At 34.6% G+C, this 27877-nt stretch overlaps 2 protein-coding genes across 4 annotated transcripts; both read right to left on the bottom strand.

The window, feature by feature from the left end:
- Positions 1 to 66: 66 nt before the first annotated feature.
- Positions 67 to 11818, bottom strand: LOC102611579 (hypothetical protein). Of its 2 annotated transcripts, none has more exons than XM_006479834.4 (14): positions 11217 to 11818; positions 10234 to 10306; positions 9988 to 10121; positions 9488 to 9880; positions 8028 to 9388; positions 7348 to 7796; positions 5388 to 7246; positions 5145 to 5305; positions 4370 to 4530; positions 2361 to 2521; positions 1168 to 2030; positions 956 to 1084; positions 717 to 830; positions 67 to 486 (listed from the first exon to the last, which is right to left on the bottom strand). In XM_006479834.4, the coding sequence occupies exons 1-11, from the start codon at positions 11400 to 11402 to the stop codon at positions 1836 to 1838; spliced, it is 5133 nt and encodes a 1710-aa protein (XP_006479897.1). In that variant the 5' UTR covers positions 11403 to 11818; the 3' UTR covers positions 67 to 486; positions 717 to 830; positions 956 to 1084; positions 1168 to 1835. The 2 variants fall into 2 exon arrangements, with proteins under 2 accessions (XP_006479897.1, XP_052293703.1); XM_052437743.1 differs by having other exon boundaries at positions 956 to 1045.
- Positions 11819 to 19744: 7926 nt separating this feature from the next.
- On the bottom strand, positions 19745 to 26254 carry LOC102611209 (peroxisome biogenesis protein 6). Of its 2 annotated transcripts, XM_006479833.4 has the most exons (16): positions 25792 to 26250; positions 24920 to 25555; positions 24601 to 24844; positions 24295 to 24436; positions 23736 to 23907; positions 23097 to 23288; positions 22621 to 22899; positions 22374 to 22445; positions 21967 to 22053; positions 21755 to 21877; positions 21519 to 21629; positions 21391 to 21429; positions 21168 to 21289; positions 20923 to 21067; positions 20600 to 20683; positions 19745 to 20082 (listed from the first exon to the last, which is right to left on the bottom strand). In XM_006479833.4, exons 1-16 carry the CDS (start codon positions 26128 to 26130, stop codon positions 19993 to 19995), a joined length of 2877 nt encoding a protein of 958 aa, XP_006479896.1. In that variant the 5' UTR covers positions 26131 to 26250; the 3' UTR covers positions 19745 to 19992. The 2 variants fall into 2 exon arrangements, 1 of the variants encoding a protein (XP_006479896.1); XR_370860.4 differs by lacking the exons at positions 19745 to 20082; positions 20600 to 20683; positions 20923 to 21067 and having other exon boundaries at positions 21180 to 21289; positions 21519 to 21645; positions 25792 to 26254.
- Positions 26255 to 27877: the final 1623 nt, after the last annotated feature.

The following is a 27877-nucleotide window of genomic DNA, read 5'->3' as shown; positions in this document are numbered from 1 at the left end:
GTAGCATTAGTGGATTAAAAAATTAGCCTTCAGGACATTAAAAATAAAGACACTCATTAGCACAAGTGAAATAAGAGAGCAGAATTAGAAGAATGCTGTGTTTGTTCTACATTCATTCTGTACAAATTTGACAACTGGGTCAGAACTATACCAGCTTCGAGCATCCAGCTTCAATTCATCAGCTGAAAAGGCAAAACTCTAAAAACCAATGGGATACAAAGTTTATTGTGAAAACTTGAATCAATGTCACTAATGGTTACTGTACATTTACCAAACTAGGTGAGCGTGAATGAGATCAAAATTTCATTGTCAGTGACTTGTATAAAATTTGTATATAACTAATCTAAAAGAATACTACCAATTACAAAACTATCTATATAGTGTATATATATATATATATATGAATGCATATTTTCCATGAGGCCATTTCATTCATTGTCATTTCTGCAGCTAGTCGCAACTGTCTCCAGAGTCCAGGTGCTGAACCTGAAACCAAAGACCCTGTCAAGTTCAGAACTTGGCCAATCTCCCAAGATAAGAAAAGTGATCATATCATAGCCAGATTGTAATTAAATAAACTAGCATCCTTGTAACTGAAATCCACATGGGTATATCATTTGAGGTAAATTATCATTTCATAAAATAAAATAAAAGATAGATGAGGGAGAATCTTCACAATCTTGAGAGACTAAAAGATGAGGGAGAAGCAGCCATACCTGTTAGCATCTGCCTTTGCAGATGCTGTAGTAAATACTTGTTTCAAATAAAAATTTTTCCTTGTTCCAAGAGTAGACTTGATTCAACGATATATTTATGTACATAAATAGCCACTGCCACCCAAAACAAAAAATAAATAAATAAAACAAAAGCAATAAAAGTTAAGAGGCAACTACAGCATTTAATGCTGTATGAGTTTTTTTTTAAAAAAAAAATCACAACAATAAAGTCTACAAACCTTTAAGGAATTGAAGCTCGGGCAGTCTTTATTAATGGAAGCTACATACATGCATTTTATTTTCCACCTTATAGTTTTGCTAACTTCTTCCTACTTGTTTATCAACAGCAAACTACAAATTAATGAAGCCTGCCGAACAAGCAGACAAGAAATTATAATAGAAGTTATTTGGATAAGCAAAAGAGAGAGCGAGAGAAATGACAATATCCAACCTGAGACTGCCAACTCTTTAGCCCTGTTTACATTGTGCTCGAACCAAGATTGCAGTCTCTGCCGGAAAAGTCTGACCAAAATGCTCATATACATATTAGCCACCCATCCTCAAGGTATCTCCGAGTTAATAGTACCAAAAAAAATAAATAAATAAACAGGACACAAAAACTCAACCACTCGGGGGGGGGGGGGGGGGGGCGCCGCGGGTGCCAAAGGGATGGCACACACTGTTTTCAGACTCCTACCACCCTGCATCCGGCTAATTGTTCTATATTTATACATATATTATTTCTTCAATCCAAGTCCCATTGAACTATGAATTAGGCTGCTGTTGGAGCTTGTAATCAGTTCTGCAGAACCATCACACAACCTGAATAGCAATCCTGAGACAGAACTTAACAAGGTTGGTCCTTGTCAGTTCAGAAAACAGCAGAAGCATCGGAAGAATTAATAAAAAATCCAAGCTAACGTTGTTGCACGTATCTACAGAAAGAAGTCGGTGAGCTGGTGATAACGGGTTCGTCAAGCTAATTCGTACAGCAGCAGAGAAACCAGGGTGGCCTCTTTTCTTCTCCTTCGAGGCTCAATACCCATGGATACACCAACAAAAAAGAATTCTTCCATTCCATGGTTTGGACAACTTCTCCACAAAAATTAGGGCTCTTTTTTAACGGCTAATAGCCTCCATTGCCAGCCGTACCAAACGAAGTAAACCCTCCACATCTTGAAAGTTGAAATCAAGAGCCCTCTTGATGGAAGAGATACCCTCCTTGTGTTGGCCCTCTTCCAAGCTTACACTAGCAGCAGCAAAAGCACTCCTCGATTTTCTTGAAGCCTCCATAGCAAAATTTACATCCTGTGCCTGCAGGCCATCAAGTTTAATAATGTTAATGCTTGTCTACTCTAATATAAAGTTGTAGGATGAAGGATAAGGAAGGCTTGGCAATGGGCCAGCAACATAACCAGCTTCAATTAGAAGACTAAACTTGTGTGCTAATGGGGAAATGTTGGCAAGGAGAGAAGACTGCTTGTTATTTGCAGGATTCAATATGACCAAGTTTTCCAGTTCAAAAGAACTTAAATGAAATACCAATTCCACAATAATTTTTTTTTCACACTTTTTCCATGTTCTTCTGTGATGGATTTTCAGCAAACGAAGAATTGGAAATTTCCAAGGGATAACTATACTTACAAAATTGAGCAACCGAGAGAAGTTAGGACGGTTTCTAGCAGCGATGACATGATTCCCAGTGACTTGTGGAGAGCTAACACCTTTTGGTAAGGCAACCTTGTCCAATGTTGTTGGATGGTTTAGGTTATCAACATCTGACGCAGAAGAAGAAGGGGACTCACCTGATCACATTAAAAAATCATCATGATGTCAAGAAAAAGGTCGTTACTACACTTCCTTTTTGTCTTGTTTAACATCAGACTAGCAAATGCTGAGTAACCAAAATACTTAGAAGGTAAACATTGAAACATAAATCCAAAACCGAAAAATAAAAGAAAAAAGGAAGGTAAAAACATCTTCAAATGGTTTTGAAATCCAAAATGACAAAAGCATCTTCCAATGGTTTCGACATCCAAGATGACAAAAGCATCTTCCAATTCTGCATCAACATCAACAGAGTTTAACATGGCGTTCTTGTCCGAAACATAGATTAGAAAAAGTACTGATGTCCTACTCTAGTTATTTACTATATGAACTAGTAGCTTCAATGTTATCAAGGTTCATTTGGGAACAATTTTACTAACAACAGGCCAAAAAGTAAATGTTAGCAAGGTTCATTGTTACAATGTGAAAATTCCACTTTACTATTTTATTTTTAATAACGAAGAAATCCCTTGACGTGCACCATGTTCAAATCTGGAGCTTACTGCTGGACCCCATAACATTTATTAGTTGGAAATCCCCTTGAAATGTAAGATCCCATTAGGTGGCCAAAAGCAGTTCTGAACTTCAAATCTCTTAGTCGGAAACCAATGGTCATTGTTTGCCCCACCTCTAAGGGTTAAACAATATCTCATTCAAACAAGGTAGAAGGTAAAAAACCTAAAATAGCCCAATGGCATCAGAAAGCATCCCAATACCCCAAGCTGAGAGAAAAGAATTCAGAGGGTATATCACAATAGGGCTAAGAGCTAAGAAATTCTATGGGCACCAACAGATGGAACCTTGGTCCTCCTTCCTTTATTCTTCTAAGAAAAAATTCTTCCTGTTGGTAAGCCACCAATTCAACAAAGCATTTTTAACAAATGAAGTAAACTAGTCAAAAGTCCCCCAAAACAAATCAATTACTTTGGTCTTTGACTTCCAGACTATGGCAAACCAGTGTACTATGCAGACCTTGATCAACATACAACATTAATTCTAGAATCTGCTACAAGTAAAGCTGTCAAGCAAGAGATTCAATAATCATTTCACTAGTTCTTTATTTTCTTTTCTTCATTTCATAACTGCAAATGTTGCATCTTTAACTCATTTATGGCTGCATTTCATTTTAAATTGCAAATTCCAAATATGCAAACAAAACCCAAAAACACAAGGCCACAACAATCATTTCACAGTTCTATATTTACTCTTGTTCAATTCATAAGTGTACATGTTGCATCTTTAACTCATTTATGACTTCATTTCATTTTAACTTGCAAATTCCAAATTAATGGCCACAAAAAATCCTTTTTTAGTATATTGTGTTAACAAGGAGAAGACAAAGAATTGGATTACTTACTAATCATCATATCTAGGACCACATCCCTCCAAAGCATGCATAGTTCAAAAGTACAAAGTCTACTGCACACTTGAAGTCCATTTATTCATATAAAATCCATTTTTATGATGATCACCATTATACTTTACCATGACAGTCCTATTTCAACATTGTTGAATGCATTTCACAGTTGATACTTTCCAAAACAGTGTCAAGGAGAGCAAACAAACTACCACACAAACAAACTATCACATTCCAGGGAAAATAAGGATTTTCAAATTGGGGCATCAAGTGTGACCAGACTTATAGCTCCTATGAAAATCTAAAGGTGCGGATGTTTGCAGTTGCCTAATGATGAATACAGAACCAAAGGAATAACAGGCACATAGCATCCAGTATTATCTTCATTTTCATGCAGGGATGACTAGAAGCAGAATTTTTATCCTGTACAGGCACTGACATGATTAAACTATGAGTTCATTTAAATTACCAGGAGGAGCCATGTGCAAAGATGTCTGCAGCTCGTGTCGATCTCTGCTTGCACTAGAATGTGAGGAATAAATTACTCTCATATATGCCACCTCCATGCATTTGTAGGCTAGTGCAGCTGCAGCCATGTCTTTGGATCTCTCATACTCATGGGCACAAAACCTAAAAATAATATTAAAATTAGAAGTTTCTCAAAAAGCATAAATTGAATTTTGATAAAATCAAGATCGTCCCACAGTTTATTTGACCAGAAAGAACAAAATCTGTTTAGCAACAAATTAACTATCTATGCCTCAAATTCATGTGTGGAAAAATGTAAGATTTTCATTTTTGTTTTTAATAAGAAACACAAAAAAATGTATTATAGACGAAGAATCATTACAGTGAAGTGGACCAATTGTCTTAATGTTTGAGGAAACATAATTAATAATATAATGTCAAGAACTAACAAGACAAGAAACAACACTGAGCAAATAGCAATCCATGAAAGGTGAAAAATGCATCTCATTGCTTGTTAACCTCAAGCATCATTCAATAAATAATCACACAGTTCCTCCAAAGCTTCCCTTGACTTGCACACATTTAAAGCAGCAGGATTCATATCTCTGCCGCATGCAGTGGCAATTATTTAAAAAAAAAGAAAGTTAAACTTAATTCAAACAAAGTAACTTCAATTACCTTCCCCCACAACACAGAAAAAAAAATAAAGAATCAAAAAGCATGCCAGAAATCAGGAGGCTACTTGATTTGGAGATCCAGGTAAACTTTTGACTTACTCGCATAGTTTTGCAGTGCTACTATATATAGTCATTGACTGTAACAAATCTCCATGCTTGGCACTCTCGCTGCTGCTAGATTCTAAAAGAGAAGCTCCATGAAGAAACTTGAGGGCCGCTTGGAAGTAAAGCCCTGTGCTTTCACTATTAGACCCTGAGTTCTGCAAAAGATAAGTCGTCTTGCTCAGTGCTAAGAAGAAACAATACTACCAGGTACCAAATTGAAATAAAACAAGTTAAAACCTTTAGACGATCAGCCAGATGCTTCAAATCTTTAGCTTCTTTCAACGCATTGTTAGCTGCTTGACTTGAGGAATCCTTTCTTGCTGGACTTGGGGCATCAGGATCCCTGGCCCTGTGCCCATTCTGTGTAGGGAGTCTTGAACCAATATGCTGGGATCCATTGTGATGATCAGCCTTCCTGATTTGTTTTGGCACCTTTGGTACCTCATCCACTTGAGAGCCATCAGCTGCCAAAATATCTGATCCAATTCCTTTGTGTGACCCATGAGCTGGTCGAGGACAGCGAACCAGTGTCTCGTTCTGTGCTCCTCCAGAAGGTGGTAAAGACGACAACTTCCCTCTACTGGAGACAAGTTCCCCTTGATCTGTTTTGTCAGAGATGAAACCCTTTGAAGATCTTTCACCGTTGCAGTCTTGCAGAAGATTCTGCTTCGGGGTGGACATTGCATCCCGACCACAGATAGCATCTGGACCACCATGCCCCCCTACGCTTGGTTGATTCTCTCTTTTAGAATCCTCACTGCACAAGTTACCACCAGAGTCTTTCTTATCAACATACCTATTCTCGTTTTCTTCAGGCTTCACACCAAACTTCTCCTGGAACCTGTTTCTACCATCCCTGGGTTTTACTTCATCAGAAGGCACATGATCTTGCAATTCATAGACAGAATCTGATTTAGAACTCCGGCTTTTATCCTTGGACCGTGAAGAAGACCCCTTTGAAGACTTCCGTGGACGAGAACCAATTGCATGATGTCTGCTGTCATTTCTTCTTTCTTCATCACGACTTTGTTCAACAGTTGGTGATTTCCTAGAATGTTGAGTGTCTTGGAATAAAAAATCAGCATTACCATTTGTAAGATGACGATTTGCTATATCAGGAGATGGCACAATTGCTTTAGCTTTATCACCAGATAAATGACTAAAATCCTTATCCTGCATAGTCAGCATGGATGACTCAAGAGACCTGTGCTGAGCTACAGTGGATTTGTCCTTATTTGCTGTCCCAGATCTATCACTCCCACCCTCATCTTCATCAAATGGGCATTTTCTAGGACTAACAATACCAAAAAATTCAGTATCATGAGACTCATTTTTTCCATCGACATTCCTCGTTCCAGATGTTCTCATAGGAGATGAAGAAACTGATTCAACCGGCGAGCCTTTTGCTTCATGGAAGCTGCCTTTATTTTTATGGGAACCAGAAACCTTAGATGAGCTTGAAGCAGCTGCCACAGAAGGCTGTACAGGCCCTGAATACCTTTTATTATCCAGACCATCCAGGCTTCGTTGAGAAAATGAGCTCCCTACATCTGGACCTAAATGCCGGTTCTTTGTGTGACTGCCTTTTTTGTCTGATTTACCACTTCCTCTACTTACACTAGACTCCTTTCCCTCAGACTTGGATACTCTGGCTTTCTTTTCCTTCCTGAGGTCATTATCACTGAACTCCTCCACAAAATTTCTGCTGCCCCGAATATCATTGCCTGTGCTTGGGAGGGACCCCAAATAAATTTGATTATCAAGACCCTCCATTTTCCTCTTTTTTGCAGTAGCATCATTCACAGATACCTTGACTTTATCTTTCTGTTTTTTAGCAGAAACATGTGGCCTGTCCTTTGTATCAGACTTTGAGTCCTTAGAAGAATAGTCATTATGCCTAGACTGTTCCTTCCCTGATGAGCTAATTGGCAAGCCGTTACTCAAGCTAGGACCCCCCTTCCCTCGGGCCCCTCCAACTTCAGGCATCCAATCTTCACCAGTGCCATTCAAATCTTCAGCCTTGATTTTCTTGGAGGCTCTAAAACTTTCTCGATCAGGGTCCCTCTTGCTTTTCATCTTTAAACTCTTGGTATCACCTAAGCACATGATTCATAAAAGGATACCATTATGTTTTAAAAGATAACGGATACTTACAAGTTACACAACAAATATCTGTTTATCTGATCAAAAGCAATACCTCCATCAGAATTGTGATCTAGTATTTTATGCTTCTCTTTCTGCTTATATTTGTGTTTCTCCGCAGATAAATCACTAGACTTGCTTAGCCGCCGAGCATCTAGTTCACTTGCCAATGGTGAATGGTACATATCATTTAAGCTTTCACTTCTCACTGATGCCTGGATGTTTTTTTTCATAGAATTTGGCAATGGGGCAGCACCATCCTTATAGGCACTGGATATTTCTTTAAGACCAGGTTTTTTCTTTCCACCATGAGAAAGGGGATGTGAACTGAAATTTGGGTAGTTTTGGTCAGGGTGCTGAACATCAGCCAAGTTTACGCTTGATAAAACACCACCAGGATTGATTTGTAGATTATTCTGACTCTCTGGACCAGGGACTTGGTACTGAGCTATCAGAGCTTTTGTTGTTTCCTCTTCACTAACACTACATCGGTTCATTCCAGGCCTAGACATATGTAGAGATAGAACAGTCAGGCTTTAGCAAGAGAAACAGAGGCATTGGTATTGATTTATCACTGTTAGCCATCAACCACAACATAAAATATAAATTCTAATTTTTTGAGAGATCCATAATTAATCATGATTTTAGCAACAAAATTATCTATCAATTTATCAGGAGTTCCTGAACCTGCATATTATGAATATTGCAAATATAATTTACACAAACAGAACTTACAGCCAAGTAAGCATGCTGCACAACCACTTCTCAGGTAGATTGTCAGGATTTGTACCAAGTGGAAGAAGCCGCCATTTCTGACACTTATCGCAGCATACCCAATTTTCTTCTATCAGCACTGGAGCTGTGGTTGCTTGACCTGCATCAGAAACAGGGCCAGGTCCACGAGGAGGCGCACCACTCTGCACCAATTTCGGGTACGTTTCTAGAGTTGAAAACTTGTCGGCTCTCTTACCACTTGATCTCTCCTTTGACGCACTATTCAAGGTAGATGCACTTTTATCAACAACTTCACATTCGTTTGGCCTATCTTCAGAATGTAGATCCAACAAAACCATTTTTTTCTCTTCTTGTTCAGATTCGACGTCCCCAAAAAATTCTCTATACCGATCTTCAACCTTCTCAATATCCTTCAGTGATCTGTTTTCAGTTTCCCTCCTATTCATGTAATTCTCTGCATGAGCACTCTTTTTATTCTTTGTCACTGAAGAACAACTAACTTTTGAGCTTTCTTTTGGGAGGTCTGCAGCCACACTACCATGACTTTGGCTTCCCTTTGATTTCTTTTTGACACCAGAAGACTGATGCTCCTTCCCGGTAGGTAACTTGCCATCTAACTCATGGGATGTCACTCTCTGGTTTGCCTTTTGCTTGGGAGGATCGATGAGATCAGTGTCTAGAGCTTTCCTTGCCATCAAAACATTTGATTCGGCTTTGACCGAGTCAAAAGTTTTCTCTCTTTTGGAATAACCATCCTTGCTTGGGTAGACTGCAACATCATCTGCAGAACTTGTCTTTTTATCCTCCCAAATCTTTCCAGTCAAACCAGCCTTCGATTTCTCATCCCAACCAGTCTCTTCAGTGTGCAAAGGCCTCAATGATTCCTCTTTCACTAGCGAGGAAACTGTGTCCCTCATTGCACTCTTACAGGCTTCCCTGGATGTATCAGATGCCCTACTTGTACTTTTTGTCGTGTCAACAACATTAGAATATGAATTAGATAGAAGTGGAAGCTTTAAGGTTTCAGTAACAATCTCCTCACAAGCCAATGTGTCAATGTCCACTTCCTTCATTGGTGTAACAAACAAACCACTGCGAGCATCCTTGTTAATGCCATTCCTAAATTCAGTAGAAAAATTGTTTTTCTCCACTGACCTTTGCTTATTTTCACCTACTGTTTTCTCATCACCCTTTCTACAATCAGATCCATTCAGCAAACCGCGAGCAGTTTCTGAGTCAGCTTTGGGGAAAGGCACGAACCTACTATTTTTTAGAACCTTTTCCTTTTCAGTCAAGTGAATTAGGTAATCAGGAAGAGGAGATAACAATGGACCTTCACGCATTGGAAAGGAAGTCATGACCTGTACCAGCACAGCAATAAAACAATCATATTTGATATCTTTAGGCACGTTCCGAAAAAGGAAATCAAACATTGAGAAAAGAACAGAAAATTAGTTCACCCGAATAATATTGGTGGGAGATTCAAAGGGAGCATCTTGAGGTTCATGATCTAGCCCTTCACTTTCTGAAGGGCTATCATCCAATGACGACGATGGTGAGACATCAAGGCCAAGGCCACTATAGATTTCAGCATTTTTTTGTGTCGACAAGTTGTCAGAACCAACTTTGATCCGAACCTTCAGAGTCTTCTGGTCGGCTAAATTTCTCTTGTTTACAGATTCTTGTCTAGCAGCATATTCCTCGGCATGTGAGGATGTGATAGATATTTCTTCTTTGACAGAATCGTTAATAGATGGCGCCTTCAATGTAGGCAGTGACGTGGAACTAGAAGCAGGTCCAGGTCTCAATGATGGAGGTGCAGCCGATGAAACTGCAGAACTGCGATGGCCATTCTGTGTAAAGACATAATTTAAGTGTTAAAATACGCAAGAAATTTTCAAATAAACTAAGATCCAGTCAAAGGTGAGATTAATAACAATTGAGAATATATTAACTCTACCTCCCATTGCAAATTATTTGGAGATTTAGGAGGAGCATTATGGTTCTGAACTTTTGGCGGAGACCTTGGATGTGACCAAACAGGAGACCGTTGATAAGGTGGTAAAAATGAACCATATCCACCAAATTTAGCCCCTGTAGGCATGGAAAAATCCCCAATTCCAAAACATCAGTTTAACAGCCAACAAAATTTAGTGAGGCTCTTTTAGTTTGCAAGAAACGATAATTCCATCCTGTCTTGGCTTACCCAAATTCTCTGCTGAAACTCCACCTTCAAAATCTTTCTGAAAGTGTCCCAAAACATGTTGAAGTTTCTCGTCCTTTAAGAATATTTAACAGTTATACGTGATAAACGAAAAGTGCAGAACATAGTTAGAGAGACATAAAGTGATGGTAGACTAGTAGAGGGAAAAATGAAAATCAGTAAATTAGAGAACAACGAAATATAAGACTTTCAGATGCATTTAAGTTACAAAACCGTAATTATAGCCACTGTTGTTCCCATGAAGCAGTACAGCGTCATGATCGGGAACAAGTATTCACAACTCACAACTCTCCGATTTTAAATTCAAAAAGTTACTATTATTACACTAAAAAAAATTGAATAAGCAAACTTCAAGTTGCACTAATTACATGAGACAGCACAGTTCCCACAACGCAATTTGCAATTGATGGATAGGAACTCTAAAGTCATTAAGACACTCCCCACAAAAGCTTAATCCTAGAACCACGACTAATGGCTTTACAAGCTCAACCCTATCATTCATTTATTGGATTTACAAGCGCAACTGCATCATTCATTACTATCAAGTATCATGCAAAATTTTGCATTAATTTAACATTCCTAAAAAACAGTTTCAAGCTTCCCTAATCTGCTGACTAAAAAATGTTCCACCCTACACATTACCTACCAAACTAAAATCTGAAAGCAATGCTTATACTCCCATAGCCAACAACAGCAAAAATGAAATTAAACACAATACCTCCTAACCTCAAACTTTGTTCTCTTAATTTAGGAAATTAAACACATTCAAAAACACTACAATATCATTCAATTGTACCAGTCACTAAAATTAAAATTGCAAAGAATTGAAATAAAGACTTGGATCTGAATATGCACCACAACAAAGTCAACCCAAAAACAATTAACACTTTCTAAACCAAAAATTCATGAGCAAAATAGCAACGGACAATATCTGAAATAAAAAAAAAAAAAGAGAAATATCTTACAATATAAGAGAGAGCGATATCAGGGTCGATGCTTGCATCACAATCATCGTTGTTATTATCGTTGTTATTGTAAGAGCAAGCCTCTCCTTCTTCAAGCTCGGTCTCTTCCATCTCTCTCCCTCCACCACCAAACCCTAACCCTAACCCTAGTCCCTTATTAGCATCTCTATTACCTACACTAATCATCTAAAAATAAAAAAAAACACACCACCCACCGAATCAAGCCCCAAATCCCACCGATACATCTTCCCCAACACGAAACTCGACGCGACCCATTTCTCAACTGCCAAAACCCACCAATGATTCGCCCTTATTTGATCGATATCAAATCCGATCACAAATCTCAAATAATTTACCGCTAATATGAAACTGAATATGGTTTTAATTCTTAAAATCAAGCTAATTTTCCACCAAAGTTTTGGTGAAAATCGATTAAGATTTTTGAATTCGAGGTTTTGCGAATTGTTGTTGTGCGATCTCTTTAGTTGGAATCAATTAGCAGAGAGAGAGAGAGAGAGAAAGGGAGTCTCTTCTCTGGTTTTGGTGTATACAGCAGCCGCGTTTTTTTTTTTTTAATAATCTTATTTTATTTCTTATAATTTAATTTTCTCTTCGTAACTTTGATTTGTTTCTCTTTCAAGGAAACATTATATTAATTTACTTTTTTACGATTTCATTTTTCTTTAAAAGGAAACGGACTGATCTAAACAGAGACGGCGAGAAAAAAATTAAAGACAGCAATTTACTTGAGTTGAGATAACTTTATGAATTTACATTCTAACCCCCTATTTTTTTAGTTTTACGACGAAACCCTTGTCTGAAAGATAAGCTAATTGTTTGTCGCTACCACGTGCAATTCTAACGCGTGTACATCACGCTTTTCGTTATGGGTAACGTAGTATGACCTTTAATCACGAAAATCACATCCTTTTTCAGTCATGTATTGTTTTTTAAAAAGACTCACAAAAATCAAATTAATTTTTTAAACTTTAACTATTTTATAATTAAAATCTGAGTGATAAAGTAAATAAAAATTACTTAAAAATTATTCGGTGAATCACTATATGTATTGAAATAGCACATAATTTTTTAAACTTTAACTATTTTATAATTAAAATTTGAGTGATAAAGTAAATAAAAATTACTTTAAAATTATTTGGTGAATCACTATATGTATTGAAATAGCACATAATTTAGTATAAAAGACAAAAAAAAAATCTTATTTAGGAGTAAATTTATTATATTTTGAGTTTTTTTTTTAATAATTGTGTTCTATTTTTCATTTTAACACATATCGCTATTCTTTTTATTGTAATTAAAATTTTGGATTACTTTTGAACTTTTTTACAAAATACAAGTGAGTTAATTAGTATGAAATATCAATGCGAGAGTATAATCATTTACTAAATTTTGAAGTAGTTAATTTAATAGTTAGTTGAAACTCATATGGAAAGTTAAACTATAACTAAATTCCAATTAATAAATGATGATAAAAAAAAAATTCTCCACGTGATGAAATGGAATGTCGAAAGGGTCATCCAAAGGCTATCCATAAGCGCGTGGATTTGGAAGCCACGTGCATGAGGCTTCGGCTTCAGCAGTCGCTTGCGATGTGTTGGATCGGTGCGTGCACCCCAAACCTTTTCTTATCCGACAGGAAATTCGGTTTTTAATAATTAATTAATTAATGAAATTCGGATAATTACAAAACGTCTAGAATTATTTCTAAATTTTAAAAAAATTGACAAATTTGATGTTAACGTACTTAACTTACCCCACAGTTTGGTAAAGGGAAGCAGAAGAAAAGAGAAGCGCTTCAAAGTTCAAACGCTTCGGTTGACCGAAATACTACGTTTCTGACGAAATTGCCCTTGCGTTTGTGTGGCTCCGGTGGGTAGGGGTAGGAGTCGAGGCCCTCTTGAGCAAATATCTTTTTATTTATTATTATTATTATTTGTTATCTCCGTCATCTTCAAAGTTGGGGGAAATAATTTAATTTAAAGCACGTCGGGTGTAGAAAAGACGTTTGTTAATATTTAATAAGTATAAATAGTGTATAGAGAATAAAAAGAGCCATTTGAGTTTAATAATTGTTTCATTTTTGCATGATTAAAAAAGATCTTATCCTTCTTGTCTTCTTCAAAGTTCAAAGCCACGCCCACGAGGATTTCTTTGTCGAGGGATTAAAAATAAAAATAATAATAATAATTTTTTTCTGGTATAATAATTTTATTGATTATAAACTTAACGGGCTAACTTTTTTCACCAATCTGAAATTTGAATACCAACAATTCAAGAATATTTAAGGAATATATCGAATAATTTAGTACATATATGTTTACGATGATAGATGCCATTCTCTTATACTCCAATTACCCTTTTTAGATACGATGCTTTCAGACCATAACCTCCGGTATTTTTTAGGGGAAAATTATATTTATCCTCTTCAAATTTCAAAATACTAATAATTTAAGTTATTTTATAGTGAAAAAGTACCTAATCGATTAGGTTATTTTACAAACTGTAGACACCCATCAAAATTTAAAAAAAAAAAATTTATATGTTACGATAATATTGTCCTTAACTACTTAACCTAATTTATTTATTTTTATTTAGAATTTTGGCATAAACATAAGTTATTTATTTATCGAATTTTCTTTTAAAGTTTTTTTTCCATAACAAGATAATTTCATTTTCATCATATCACGGATTATATTAATTTTATTTCTTACGTAAGATAGTATATTCTCTTTGATAACACATAAAATAAGCTTCATTAAACCTTCAAGTATTGTGTTGCCCAAATTATTTAGATGTTTCATATTTTAAGCCAAGAAAATATGAAAATAAAAAAATTACACAAATTAGATAGTCAATTCAACTTATTAAAGACAACATTGTCATAACACATGCATAATATTTTTATTTTAGTCTAATTTTGATGCAATATAAAAACATAATGAGAGCTTTACTTTGAGAGGTGGTTCGGCAAATGATGAAGACTGTGCTGCTTTAGGGTAGTTTTCCAAGGATGATTAGAATAGGGATAATCCTTAAAATAAAATTAAAAAAAAAAAGAAAAAAGGAGCTGTTAGAGGTGATTTCGAGGATGATCAATTACAACGCTCTGACAATCAAGTCAGGTGAAGCCTGGAGAATTTGATGGGTTTCAAAGAAACCCTTGAACAAGATAAAGTTTGAGTGTTGTGGGAATGAAAAAAGTTTCCTTTTTGTGAGACTAACCTAACCTTACAAAGTGAGTGTCCATAAGGCTATTTTTATGTCTTTTAGGACGAGTGACGAATTGTTATTGAATGTTCTTGCTCGTCTTGAGTCTTTTTAACTCTTTAGGGTTTGACATTTGTCATCTGTGACACTATCTCTATTGAAGCATGTCATGTATTCTAATTGGTTTGTTTCAAATGAGCCAAATGGATTGAGAGAACTGCTAACTTCATTGAAGACGAATTAGGCGATTGCTCAGTTGATCTCCTTTTTTTTTTTTTTTAGTGCATGTGACTATTAAAAAGATATTTTGTGGTGGTATGTGCTAACGTGTAGTAATTTTGGTGGAATGTCTGTCACTATTACAGTGGTTCTCTATTTACATGTGGTAATTTTAAAATACTTAGGGATACATTTTCTACATTTTTTAAGTTGTTAAAGCGGCTCATGTTTCCTCTTTGAGAGCTACCCACTTTATCCTTACTCTTTCAATTTTCTCTTCATTCTTTACAAGGACAAATTGGGCATGGAGAATGTTTCACAGGTGTCGCACTTCAACTATGTGATTTAAAATTCACAATTAACAATGTCATTTTCATAGATGTTTATGGCTTGTAAAATAATTTAAATTGACTAGGGGCAGTATGGCCTTTTTCATTTTAAAATAACTTAAATTGTTAATGTAAGGGGGTTAAGTATATCATTTTTAAATTTAAAGGGAGTAAATATCAAACCCATTTAAGTTATTATATAAGTATGTTTTACTTATATTTAAAAGGGGAATCAATAACTTTCCTATATTTATAATATAAATTACGGATAGGGTCAAAAGTAATTTTAAAAAATTAACAGATAATTTTAGTGTTTGGCAAATTTTTTTAGAAATCAATTTCGGCTAGATCATCGTCATCTCATCTTACAACAAATTTTGAAAAGTAAGATTGGAGTAGCTTTTCAAAATATGATTTTGAGAATCATTTTTATACTTAATTCAATTCCATGTATATCCTCATACGTATTATAAAAATTTAAATTTATCCTTATTGATTAGGAAATAAAATCATTAACTTAAAAGAGATTATTATTATTACCAATTATATTAAGATAACAAAATAAAAAAGTAAATTAAATAATATAAAATATTTCTATTAGTTAATCAATTATTATATGTACACAATTAAAAATATCTTATATACATCTATTATAAATGTGTAAATAAATTTTATTCAATATCATGTCCAATTTAATCATTTATATTCTTACAACACTTTAACAGTAAGATTTACCAAACAAATACAATTCACTTTAAAACTCACAACACTTTTGAAAAAAAATTTTAGCAAACGTTTAATTGATTCTCTTTAAAGCTGATTATTTTTACAACACTACTAATAATAATTATTTTAAAAACTACAATACTATCAAATTGGCCTTTAGCTATTTCCTTGTTTTTTTTTTCAAATATTTGTTCATAACGTTAACTTAAGATTCCACTGTTATTACAATTAAAAGTTTGAAATATTCAGCTTTGAAATATAAAACCCAAATTAGCACAATATGAAAATTGATTCTAGATTAAAGTCGGAGGAGTATGTTCCAATTGAATTTGGAAAAAAAATCTTACTATACGTGGCACTAGAAGTTGAACTCCTCCTCCATGGAATTAGGAAACGGCGCTTCTCACTTACTCAACTTGACATACAACACAACAATATACATTTATATAGTTGAAGATACCTATTTCGTATTATAAGTGAAATGTGATCAAATGTTAAGTATAAGACAATTTTTTTATTAATCACTAATTCATTAACATGGCAACATCTACCAATAAATGACATCTCTTTTTTCTATAAATTGTGTATCATAACTAAGAAAAATTTACCATTACTCAAAAAAGCAATTCTTCACCAATAAAGTTAGTGTTCCAATACCCTTTATGATAATTTTTTTTTTCCTATAAGTAAAATATTGAGATAAGTAATCATTTAAATTTTATGTCAAATACCGATGGTACTTGTAAAAATGATTCAATTAAAAATGAATACCAATAGATATTCCCAAATCGATAAAAAAGAAACTGTTGTAAATAATGTGACATGTTATGCTGCATACATAAATAATAACGAATTCTTTCTTTCTCCCTCTGTTTTTAATCATAACGTATTTTTTTATTCACATAATAAATATCACCTCATTTATGATAAACTTTTTAAATAAGTTTATGGAACATACATAAAAAAAAATTATCAAAAAATACAGTATTCACACTTCAAAATCTTTTGCTTAAGGTTTAACCTACACATGAATGATGAATCCTAACTAAATCAATTAGATAGAAATTTCTAAAGAAAATGGTCCGATGCTTTATTTTACTGCGTTAAACTGGCTAATAAAAAATATTTGATCCCCTGTGTGTGTACCAACTCATGTCAAACAGTCAAACAAAAGCAGAGGGAATAAAAGCATGATGATCATGAGATACACGAGTAGGGTTGTGGGCCCGCAGTACACCAAAAACACTGTGGGGCCTGCTCTACCAATGCGTCAATTCAATTTCAATTTCATCAATGTATTGCACTATTGTTTGCGTCGCCTTCCTAAAAATCCTGTTAAAAGGGCCAAAAAAAATTTTAAAAAATGCCAGAAGCAAGGCAGCAAAGCCAAGAACCCTTTTACCCAACCGATACTAGACACAACTTCAGTCCAGTTCTCTACACGTGTCAACCTCAAATTCAGAACAAGATGTGGAGTCCATCCAAATCACAGAATCAAACTGTTTGATTTTAAAAAAAAAAAATTCATCATGTGGTCCAGATCAACGGTTATTATCCGTTCTGTCCTCTTGAACTGGGCCCCACAATCTGGTGTAGGTGCAGGGCGACCCCATCCACTTTTGTCATATTTGAGTACGTGGAAGCAAGCAGGGAATATGCTTTGTCTCTCTTTATTCCCCTCCATTTCAAGATTTATTTAACTGTAATTTTCGTCAATTACATTCATAATTTTGTTATGAAATAGAAATATTATAATTGATTTGGCAAAAGCCTAACCGTCCACCTAAATTTTGGTGCGCTAACTGCTCAATATTGGGAAGAAAGAGTCAAACTCCAAGTTTGCAGATTCTAGTAAAGTGTATTAGAATGTACTTAAAAGAACAAAATATACTACTAGTGTGCTTAGCATACTTATGGGATTTGAAAATCAGAATTTAGAATAAAAATGATTGATGGTATTCGCTTATTAAAAATAAAAGGAGAATGAGAGTGAGATTAAAAGAACAGAATATATTAGCGGTGTGCTTAGCTTATTTATGAGATTGAAAAATTAAAATTTGAAATAAAAATGATTGATGTTGTTTACTGTTTACTTATTGAAATAAAAGAAGAATGAGAATGAAACATATAAAATCCATATATTTTTCAATTCAGAAATGAGAACTTGATTTCTATAGAGTTTGAGAGTTAATAATAATAAATATTATTATTAACAATAATATTTTTAAATAATAATAATAATAATAAAAATGATAATAATTAACTAAGAACGTTTTAATAACTTAAAACTATTCATTTCAATTCTTGGATAAATAAAAACACATCAATAAAAATACAATTCATTTTAATTCTAATTCTTATATTTCAAATAAATAACCTATTTTAATTCTCATTTCAATTGATCCCAATTCTTGTCTATTGCAATTACCAATTGGTAAACGTAGAAAAGGAGTTACGCCCATCTTCCCATAAAAAAAATAATAATAATAGTGTACTATTGTTAGTTTTATTATTCTACTTTATTCTAAAGTATTATCTACTCTAATATAAAATCTCTCTTATTTCATTCACCTCATTGCTTAACTTTGAACTTCCAATTCAATACAAGGAGACTGCTGTAAATTAATTATTTCTACGCATGATATATTATTATGTATTGTGGTTTTCGATAGTATTCTGGTAAGCTAAAGATTTTTCATATCTTTCCCACGTATTGAACACACACACGTGTGAATTAGGGATAGCAATGGGGAGGGGAGGGAAGGTGACCGATCTCTCCGTATCCATCCCTGATATTTTGCGTATGTCCCCGTCCCCGTCAGAATTACTTGAGAGAATACACATCTCCTCTCCGAATAATAACAGGGGATCTCCGAGGGTCCTCGATCCCCGAATAACTAATACATATTTTTTTCGATTTTGAGTTAATCATATTAAAATAAAAAATTCAAATAAAAGTAAAATTTGAAATATATCTTACATTAATATCTATTACAAAAGTCACATACATTAAATTAGTAAGTAACGCAACATGCAAGGGATACAAACTTCTTTTAGAAACTATCATGAACAAATTAATAGTCTAATACAAAATTGTTACAAATAAAATCGAATTTAAATTCAAAATTAACTTTTTCAATGGTGGCGTGGACACTTTATAAATGTGGACTATTCCCTTTACAACACAATAGTTAAATCGGAGCAAATCACAAGGAAATATTAGACTAGATTAGATTAGATATTAAAATTGTGATTCGTTGTGGGCAATTATAACATCTAAAAATAAATAAAAAATAGATTGAAGTTTAAAACATTTAAAGAATATTAAAATTAAAAAAAATGTTTGGCTATTAGGATCTATTCAGTCTTTTTAATGTCCTAAATAAAAATTTAGGACTTTAATTAGTTAATTAGACCTAAAAGTTTAATAATATAAATATTTTGATATTTTTTATTTTTACCAATATTTATAATTTTATAATTTAAATTTTATTATTTATTTACTAGTAATTTTAAAAAATTAAAATGGAGAAATGGGTAGGGAATGGGGATTCCACCTCATCCCCGTCCCCTCCCCGAATAAAAAATTAGGTAAAAAAATTTCTCTGTCCCCTTCTCGAATAAGAAATTGGGTATGAAATTATCCCCATACCCTCTCCGAATAGAAAAAATCCCCGAAAATATCCGTCCCCGTGGAGATTTTTGCCATCCCTAGTGTGAATATATTGTCCACGCGTTCGAGCAATCGTTGTTGTGCCGACTTTAGAATAAATACATCATTGGATTGGACGGACACCTCCCAAGCAAGTAGCAGCTAGGACGACAGTTGAGAATGACAACGAAGAATATAACTACTATATCATCAGCAACGATGCGCAAAGTAAAACATCTGGTCTGGTGGCCAGTCACCCTAAAACGCGAACTCAAGATTTAAGTTTTGATAAAGACTACCTGTTAACCAGTGGAATTAGGTGTTGGCCTACCAGTCACTTCAGTTGCTGCATCTGACGTTTGTTAACAACGGAATTGAAACGCTATTATCTGGCTTCAATTTAGTTATCCAACTTATCCTCATATACATTGTTATTCTATACGTATAGCGAAATACAGGTTTTTGAAGATTACATACATACCTCTAATACAAATAACAGAAATTGAACAGTAACCTTGTGTGGCGTGGGACTAATGGCTGTCCAAGTAACTCAATTCCACCCGGGTTTTCTCCAATTTGAAGGCTTGTCCGATTTGCAAAATTTTACGACACTTGACCGTATTTAGTTTGAAGATCCTTCAAACTGATCACGGAGCAGCTCATATTTCTTCAATTCTGCCATGGAAAGGGAGGGTGACAGCTCTCTTAAGACCTGCAAAGTCAGGCTATTACATTTTAGACAATTTTGACCCAAAAACATACTAGCAGAGTTTGATGCAGGTGTCAAATATATCAATCACTAGCAAAAGTATAATTTGCATTGAAAACGCTACATTGTCCACAATTGTTGAACCATTCTATGATGTCAAACTACCAAATAATTTAGGGAAAACCATGTAAAACAATTCATAGATAAGAACACCAAACCGTCACATGATGCAAAGGGGTGAGAGGAGAAGGTAAAACAGATTAAAAAAAAAAAATGATATTAATGCATCAAATGGTCCACAAAAATTTCTCTCAAATTCTTCTCATGAACCAAAATTTACTAGATGGAAAGAGTTATGATTTGAAAGAGAGACGGGCATTTCAGCACATCCCAATCCAATACCATATCTTCACTATATTTGGTAGATTTATTCTTCATTAATGCTACATAAAACCATAAAAGTTTATAAGTGGGTTATTCCGTCCAGTACCATCTAACTAAGACAGCAACTGCATCATACCTTCACAAAATCATCATATTCAACCACAACAGAGTCAGCTTGATCAATGCGGGAAGAATCAGAATTTGAATCCGAACTCAAAACCTACAAGGAAAAAAAAAAAAAAAGATCAAGCAGCAGTTCAATGCATTGCACAAACTAAGAATTGCTCTGGGAGAATTTGGATTAATTTGTCCAGTATCAAATGCAGCAATAAGCTCAAAATGCAAGATAAGTCTTCCTTACATGTAAGATAATTACTTTTTGTGGGGAAAAAAATCAGTCAGAAAAAAAAAAAAGCCCATGTAAAGTTTATTTTGGCAAAATTTGCAATGTTGACCCACCTTCCTTTTTGCAGCATGAAACCAAGCATCTGCACATAAGGCATACATGTCTGCACCAGTGAAGTTTGGAGGACATTTCTTTGCTATTGAATAAAGAGATACATCCTCAAGCAGTTTAAACTTTCTGGTAAGTGCTTTAAGGACCCTAGCCAAAGAGGATTTGATGAAAACAAATAAAATCGTGAAATAAGAACATATCTTACATAAACCCATGAAAAAGAAATTGGATTAAAAGGATTACTAACCGCTCTCTGTAAGACACATCAGAGTTAACTCCAACATATAGAAGTTTGTCAAATCGACCAGGTCGCAGTAGTGCTGGATCGATAAGATCCGGTCTGTTACTTGCACCTATAATAAATAGATCCTGAATAACCAACAGAAGTATGGTGTCTTTTAATATCAGAAGCAAAAGGGAAAATGATACATTAATGCAGTAACAAGAATATTCTGTAGTAGGTTAATAACCTGCGAAGAATCATTTAGACCATCAATCTCTGCAAGCATCTGGTATCAAGAGAAATTAGACATTTTAATTAACTTTTGATGAAGTTAAAGAAATCAATTAGTAAAAAATGTAGGAAATGTGTCCTTACTTGAGAGACGACTCTATCCATAACACCCCCGGAATCCCCAGAGGCACCTCGAGCTGGAGCTAGAGAATCAAGTTCATCAAAGAAGATGACACATGGGCGGGCTGATCTGGCCTGCAAAACAGGTAAACTATAATGAAGAAACATCAATGACGGCAAAAGTATGATCTAAAACAAAACCATGTTTCTAAATACTTATGTATTGTTGAAGATTTATTGAAACGGGAAGCATATTTAACCTTTTGGAAAATGTCTCGAACATTTTTCTCCGATTCTCCAATGTACATGTTAATAAGTTCAGGTCCTTTCACACTAAGAAAATTTAGGGAACACTCTGTTGCCACAGCTTTTGCCAATAAAGTCTGAGATTTGACACAAGAATAATAAAAAGGGTTACAAAGTAGATTTTTAACTGAGAACTCACTGTAATGTAATGATAGATCCAACTTACTTTCCCAGTTCCAGGAGGACCATATAGAAGAACACCAGAGCGCTTACGCAAGCCAGAAGAAAACAAATCCTTGTGCAGGAGAGGTAACTGCAAAATTCAAAATGAAAATTAAGTAATTCAGTACCAGTGAGTGAAACTAACAGTAAGCTTTCAGTTTGCAGAATATTTAATGGAAATGAAAAAATAAATATAAACTGAATAATAAACTCATGGACCAGAAACTACATCAAATAGTGTTTAAATACTTAATTTTATTTCATGTACAAGGGTAATATACTTGATAATCAAATTCCCCTATGTTTATATCTCATTTACCTTAATTCTCTGATGTTTTTGAATTCAATAATATTAACAATTTCTGCTAGATTGATGTATAGATATGGAGATAGTAGATAAAAAGGACTTACCTGAACGGTATCCAAAATTGATTTTTTCACATCCTCAAGCCCACCAACATCTTCCCATTTCACATTAGGAACCTAGGGCAGAGAAATCCAGACTCAAAAAACCATAAAACAATGTCCTTGCTGACCAATAATTTGAAGTACAAGCAAAATGAAAGAAACCTTTATTTCAGTTAGCAATGTGTCATTGCTTACAATAGAAGATGACAAAATTTTAAGATGGTGAAAATTTCTTTCTGTCTGTAATTACCTTAGGAGCACCTAAAGCAGATGCATTCCTTTTCTTTGATCGCTCCATTGCTTTGACCAAGTCTTCTTTCCCCATAACCTGAGTCGCAGCAATAGATGAATTATCATTGTGCGCCACTTTTGCTGTAAGATCTGATTCCCCAGGCTCATTTTTGTCCACTTCAGAATTGCTCTTCCGTATTAAGTTGGCACCGGCATCAGCAACCAAAGCATGCAAATCCCTAGGCATGAATCCAGACGTCTGTCCAATTATGTCCTTTACAAACTCCTCTGAGCCTGTCTACAACAAGTAACAATCTGACTATTAAATTCCTGGATGTGGCTCCAGCAATTATACATGCATATCGCATATAAAGATGTAGTCAAGCAATCAAATTTCAACCCCACTGATGGAATCATTTTATCCATCACTATTATCTGACATTTTTTACCCCAAAATGCACCAAAAAGAACAGGCAGCACATTCTCTTAACGTACATCAGAGGTGAGTTCAGAAACTGGTTGCAGCAACTGAGACAGCATTTCAACCCTTTGTTGTTCTGTCAAAGGACCCATACTTATTTCATGGCTGAAGCATCTTCTGATAGTTGGTGGCAATCCCTCAGAACTGTCTGCAGCTGCAACTAATAGCACCTGTTGTCTACATATCTTTTCAATCTCCTTTACTGGCTGCATCAGCATGATGTACAAATAAACATTTGACAAATCTTAATTTCTGTAAGCGTAATTATCTGCAATAAATAGCAAGAAAAACCATCAAATCTACATTTCCCTCATTGACTTGAATTTGTTCCCTGGCAGTCACACTCAAGGTAAATAATATAAACATAAGCATTCTCTAGAACATTTAAATAACTGAGACACACAAGCCTTTTGAGGAAGCAAGATGGAACAAGTTATACTGTATTCTTCCATCTTTTGGAACAAGAGAGATTTTCTGTTTCGGGTCCATTCAGCGACTACAATACTAGAATTTTGAATGTATTTGAGCGAAGGTATTACTCCATCAACTTCAAAATGTGAAACTGATAGAATGACAGAAACAAAGAAATAAAAACTCAAAACTTAATCTATCATGACAACAAATATGGCATTATAAAACTATATTCATCTTACAAAATATCCATGTGATTCTTCGTCTTCATCTTCAGCAGATGGCTCAGTGAATTCCCTAATAACAGATGCAACTTCAGAGGAAAGGCCAACTTGATCATTTGGTAAACTCTCGTTGGAGACCAAATTGCGGAAAACATCAAAATCACGGAGTAGAAGTATTGTTGGTGAGTAACTGCCCAAAAATCAGTATAGGAAGAAGACAAGGTGTCAGTGACACTAACAAAAATTCAAATGAAGTGTACTTATACTCTCAAACCTACGGTAAATCTCATGTAATCATCAACAACAGAGCAAGAGAAATATCCCCATGAATCTGAGGACAGAGTTTAAACAATGTCACAGGTAATAGAATACAGACTGGTTAGACAAAGATAAGAATAAGATTATTAGATAAAGAAAAAAGAACACAGATGTAAGGTGAAATATAGAGAATTTATTAAAAGAACAGAGGACTGTATATTTCAAACTGCACAAATGCGCCTTACATCCCAAAAAGCACCTTTCTGAACTAGAATAGAACAACTTGCACACCTCATTACCAACATGACAGCTGGTTTACCTTTGAGCTGTGTTGAAAGCTTGAGCTAGGGCAGCAGATGTCTTTCTTTCAGAAGATGCCATTAAGTTATGACAGCTATATTCAACTACATGTATCCCCAGTCTTCGAGCAACGTATCTAACAACAGTTCTCTTACCACATCCTGAAACACATATTTCACCAGCAACATGCAACACAATATTTAGAAATCCTTTTGTAGTTAAACATGTTTTCTACTGCAAAATCAAATAGATTCACTCGCCAAAGTTTCACATCTTCATACTGTATTCCAGAAGCCAAGAAGAAATCACAAAGTGTAAAACAGACCTGGCAAGCCATGTAGTAGAACTGCAACTCTGAATTTTAAAGAAAGCACCGATGGACATAGAGTTGGGGCAAGTATGGAAGCCAAAATCTTCACAGTATCACCTTGCAAAGGAACAAAATCATTTGATCCAGAAATCAACAGATCTGGGGGAAGAGCAGATGGAATACTCCCTCCAAGTACAAGAGCAGTTTTGGTGCAATTAACTCGAAGAACTGTTTCCTCAGATGGTTCTACAGCCACAACCTGAGAACATGAACCATTATTTGATGGGAGCCCTTGAGCTTATGGAGCCAATAAGGATATATAACGGAAGCTTACCTTGAAGTAGATAATGTTATCACTTCTACGGTGCAATCTTTGGCGGCAAGGAATGCAAATCATTGAACTGCAATTCCAATTTATGCAAACACTGAAAACATCACCTCTTGCTAGGTATCTATCCACTTCAAAGTAGTTGTGCAAAGCCAAATCAATCTTTTCTTGACGATCTTCAGCCTCAATAGCGGAGCTTCCTTTCAAAGACTCAAGAGTACCACATTCCGGAATCTTGACAAAAGAAACCCGCAAGTGTGATGCATACTTTGGCAGTTGACCCACACTTTGCAGTCCTAACTTGATCAACGAAGCTTTACCATCTTGCCCAGAAGTCCCGTCATCAACTTTTGCTATGAAGAGGGATTCTAAAACCTCTTTCCCTTGGTGGACCAAAAATTTCAGGGACGATATGTGCAAGTCCAGGTTAAAAGCCAAGAGTGGAGACAGATAAGCAACTTGTCGATCCAACAATTCCATATCATCTTGAGGCAAATGAATTGAAGGAAAAGTAAGCATTGTAGGGGAAGAGTGCTTAGAGTGTACATCACCATCACATACTTGTTTACGGGTAGTTGGAGGATCTAAAACAACAACCTGCGCAATTCTCTGTTTAGTCGTCTCCGCATTCTTGACAAGCACCTTGCAGGTGGAAAAACAAAAGGAAAAAGAAAAATGGTCATTGGCTTGAAATATAAACCTTGATTCAGTTTGCAGTTTCATTGAGCTTCATTAAGCTGTTAACGACTAAATCCTATACAAACGGTATAACAATTAAACCTAAACCGTGACCACCAATACTGAAATAAAGAAATTTGTTGAATTGAAAGCAAAAGCAACATTACAACATTAAAAAAAAAAAAAAAAAAAAAACTTACAAGTGATCCGGAAGTGACGGAGAGTTGTTTCAAAACGCAAGTAGAGAGGCCGAGCAAAGCAGAATCGTCAAGAGAAGCAAATTTCGCATCCGAAATGTCAATCTTGTCTTTTGAAAACCGAAGAATTCCCGCCGGCAACTGTAAACTCGGGGACACGTCATCGCCAACGAGATTCTCACCAGTGACTCGGCGTGACGAACTCAGCACGGAATTGATGAGAAGTTTAGTTGAAGAAAGCACCAAAGGCTTTCTTCTCTCCACCATCGAATCGATAATGCAAACCTCAAAAACCCTAGTTGCTTGAATTAAGAAGAATGGCGTTGAAATGCAAACGCACATGAGCAATGCCCTCTTTCGAGTTCTGAGTCTGCTACTGCAATTTTTTCTTTTCTTTTATGAGAATCTATCTAAATTTTGGAGCGCAATTCGATGTGGTAAGTCTGGTATTCGTTGACGTTATAATTTAACCGTTTCAACGTCAGTGATGTGATGACTTATTATTATTTTTTCAATTATTGAATAATTGGAAAAAAGATCACTTTAAAGGCCTATTTGGAATTTTTTTTTTTTTTAAGGCTCAAAAGTGTTTGCCTTCCATTTTGTTAAATTGGCAAAATTCGAAAAAGGGGATAATGAGAAGAGTGAAAACGAATATTTTAAAAAATGGAGGAAAGTGGATGGAAAGGAAATGAAATTTTAAGTATTAAAATTAATAACCACGTGTTTAATTATTATTAGTTGATTGTTCTAAATGACATGAAACCTTAAATGTACAGTAAAATCTTTTCACTTGTGAAAGACTGCAAAATTTCATTTCTTTTATTTTAAAATCTAATAGTTTTTGTGGACACATACCTCACATTCTTTTAAAATTACTCGTTGTTGTATGTTTATTTCCTTTATAAAAATATTAGGAAATAAAACCGCCTTTCGTGCTGCTTTAAAAATATCAAATTAAAAATTAAAAATTTGATGAAATTTAAATTTTCTGAGAAATCGTACTGATCACTTCTCAAAAGAAAGATTAAACAAGTTAATTTTGTATGTTTATTTCAATAATAATAAATATCGCACATAATAATAATAATTGACACCTGGCGATACTGAGGCTCATGAGCATTTCACAAAATATAAGTTTCAATTGCATCGAGCCCTCCATCATTTGCCTTCTGTATAAGATCTGGCCACATCTGCACAAATACAACGCATATAGAAATAAATCATATCAAAATTTGCACATTTAAAGAATAACAATACTATTTGATCTAAAAATATTGTCCATAATTTTTCCTAAACATGAAAGTGCACTGTTTTGAATGTGGGATCATGTTTGGCTTGTTAGGAAAAAAAATTTAAGATAATATTTTCGCAGCAAAGTAGTAATTTTTTTTTTTTGATTAAAAGAAGAAGAAAATATGAAAGTGCAAGTGATTTGAGAAATTGTAAATTAATTATTTGCATGCAGTACTTGTGGAGTGCTAAAGACCGCAACTTTCGGGGAGACAGTCTCCTGCAAATCATAACTAAATATCCGCGTTCTTTTCCGAAAAAGTTTAATAACATTTTCTTCAGAGAGAAGCACATTTTTGAGGAAGTTATAGTTGGGAATGAGTACACTCTCCAAGCTTTGACCCAACGTAGCTAGGGTTGATGAGCAAACATGACAAGTTCAGAGTGACCCCAACTGATTTGATGAACAACATCAAATGATTGGACATATTTTTTATTGATAATTGTTCATTCATATGAAAATATCTTATTTTTTATTGATATTTTTAAAAAAAATATACAAATATATTATTGATAATTGTTAATTCATATGAAACATATTTTTTTATTTTCAGTACTTAAATTTTTTATTTTATTTTCATTGATATGATTTATTTAATTTATAATAAATATGGATAAAAGTAACTATAATCTTATACTGTCAAAAGAATTATTAACTATTATAAAAATAATAAGAAAATAAATAATATATATTAATTTAAGTATGAGAAAACTAACAGTCTCTTTGTTTTTCTCCATGTAAAGCAAGATTTAGAATGTAAAGGTTTAGGCTTGATACAAGTGGGTGCATTAGGAG

The sequence above is a fragment of the Citrus sinensis genome, chromosome 3 (assembly GCF_022201045.2).
Source record: "Citrus sinensis cultivar Valencia sweet orange chromosome 3, DVS_A1.0, whole genome shotgun sequence".
NCBI classification, from domain to species: Eukaryota; Viridiplantae; Streptophyta; class Magnoliopsida; order Sapindales; family Rutaceae; genus Citrus; species Citrus sinensis.
This window is presented reverse-complemented; position numbering and strand designations above follow the sequence as displayed.

Coding starts and splice junctions, on each gene's coding strand:
- LOC102611579 (XM_006479834.4), bottom strand. CDS start 11,402: ATGATTAGTGTAGGTAATAGAGATGCTAATAAGGGACTAGGGTTAGGG. Junction 7,797..8,027: donor TGCAGCATGCTTACTTGGCT/GTAAGTTCTGTT, acceptor ACATATGTCTAG/GCCTGGAATGAACCGATGTA. Junction 2,522..4,369: donor TTTGCACATGGCTCCTCCTG/GTAATTTAAATG, acceptor TAATGTGATCAG/GTGAGTCCCCTTCTTCTTCT.
- LOC102611209 (XM_006479833.4), bottom strand. CDS start 26,130: ATGTGCGTTTGCATTTCAACGCCATTCTTCTTAATTCAAGCAACTAGG. Junction 24,437..24,600: donor TCTACTACATGGCTTGCCAG/GTCTGTTTTACA, acceptor TATGTGTTTCAG/GATGTGGTAAGAGAACTGTT. Junction 22,446..22,620: donor CTGCTTTAGGTGCTCCTAAG/GTAATTACAGAC, acceptor TCTCTGCCCTAG/GTTCCTAATGTGAAATGGGA.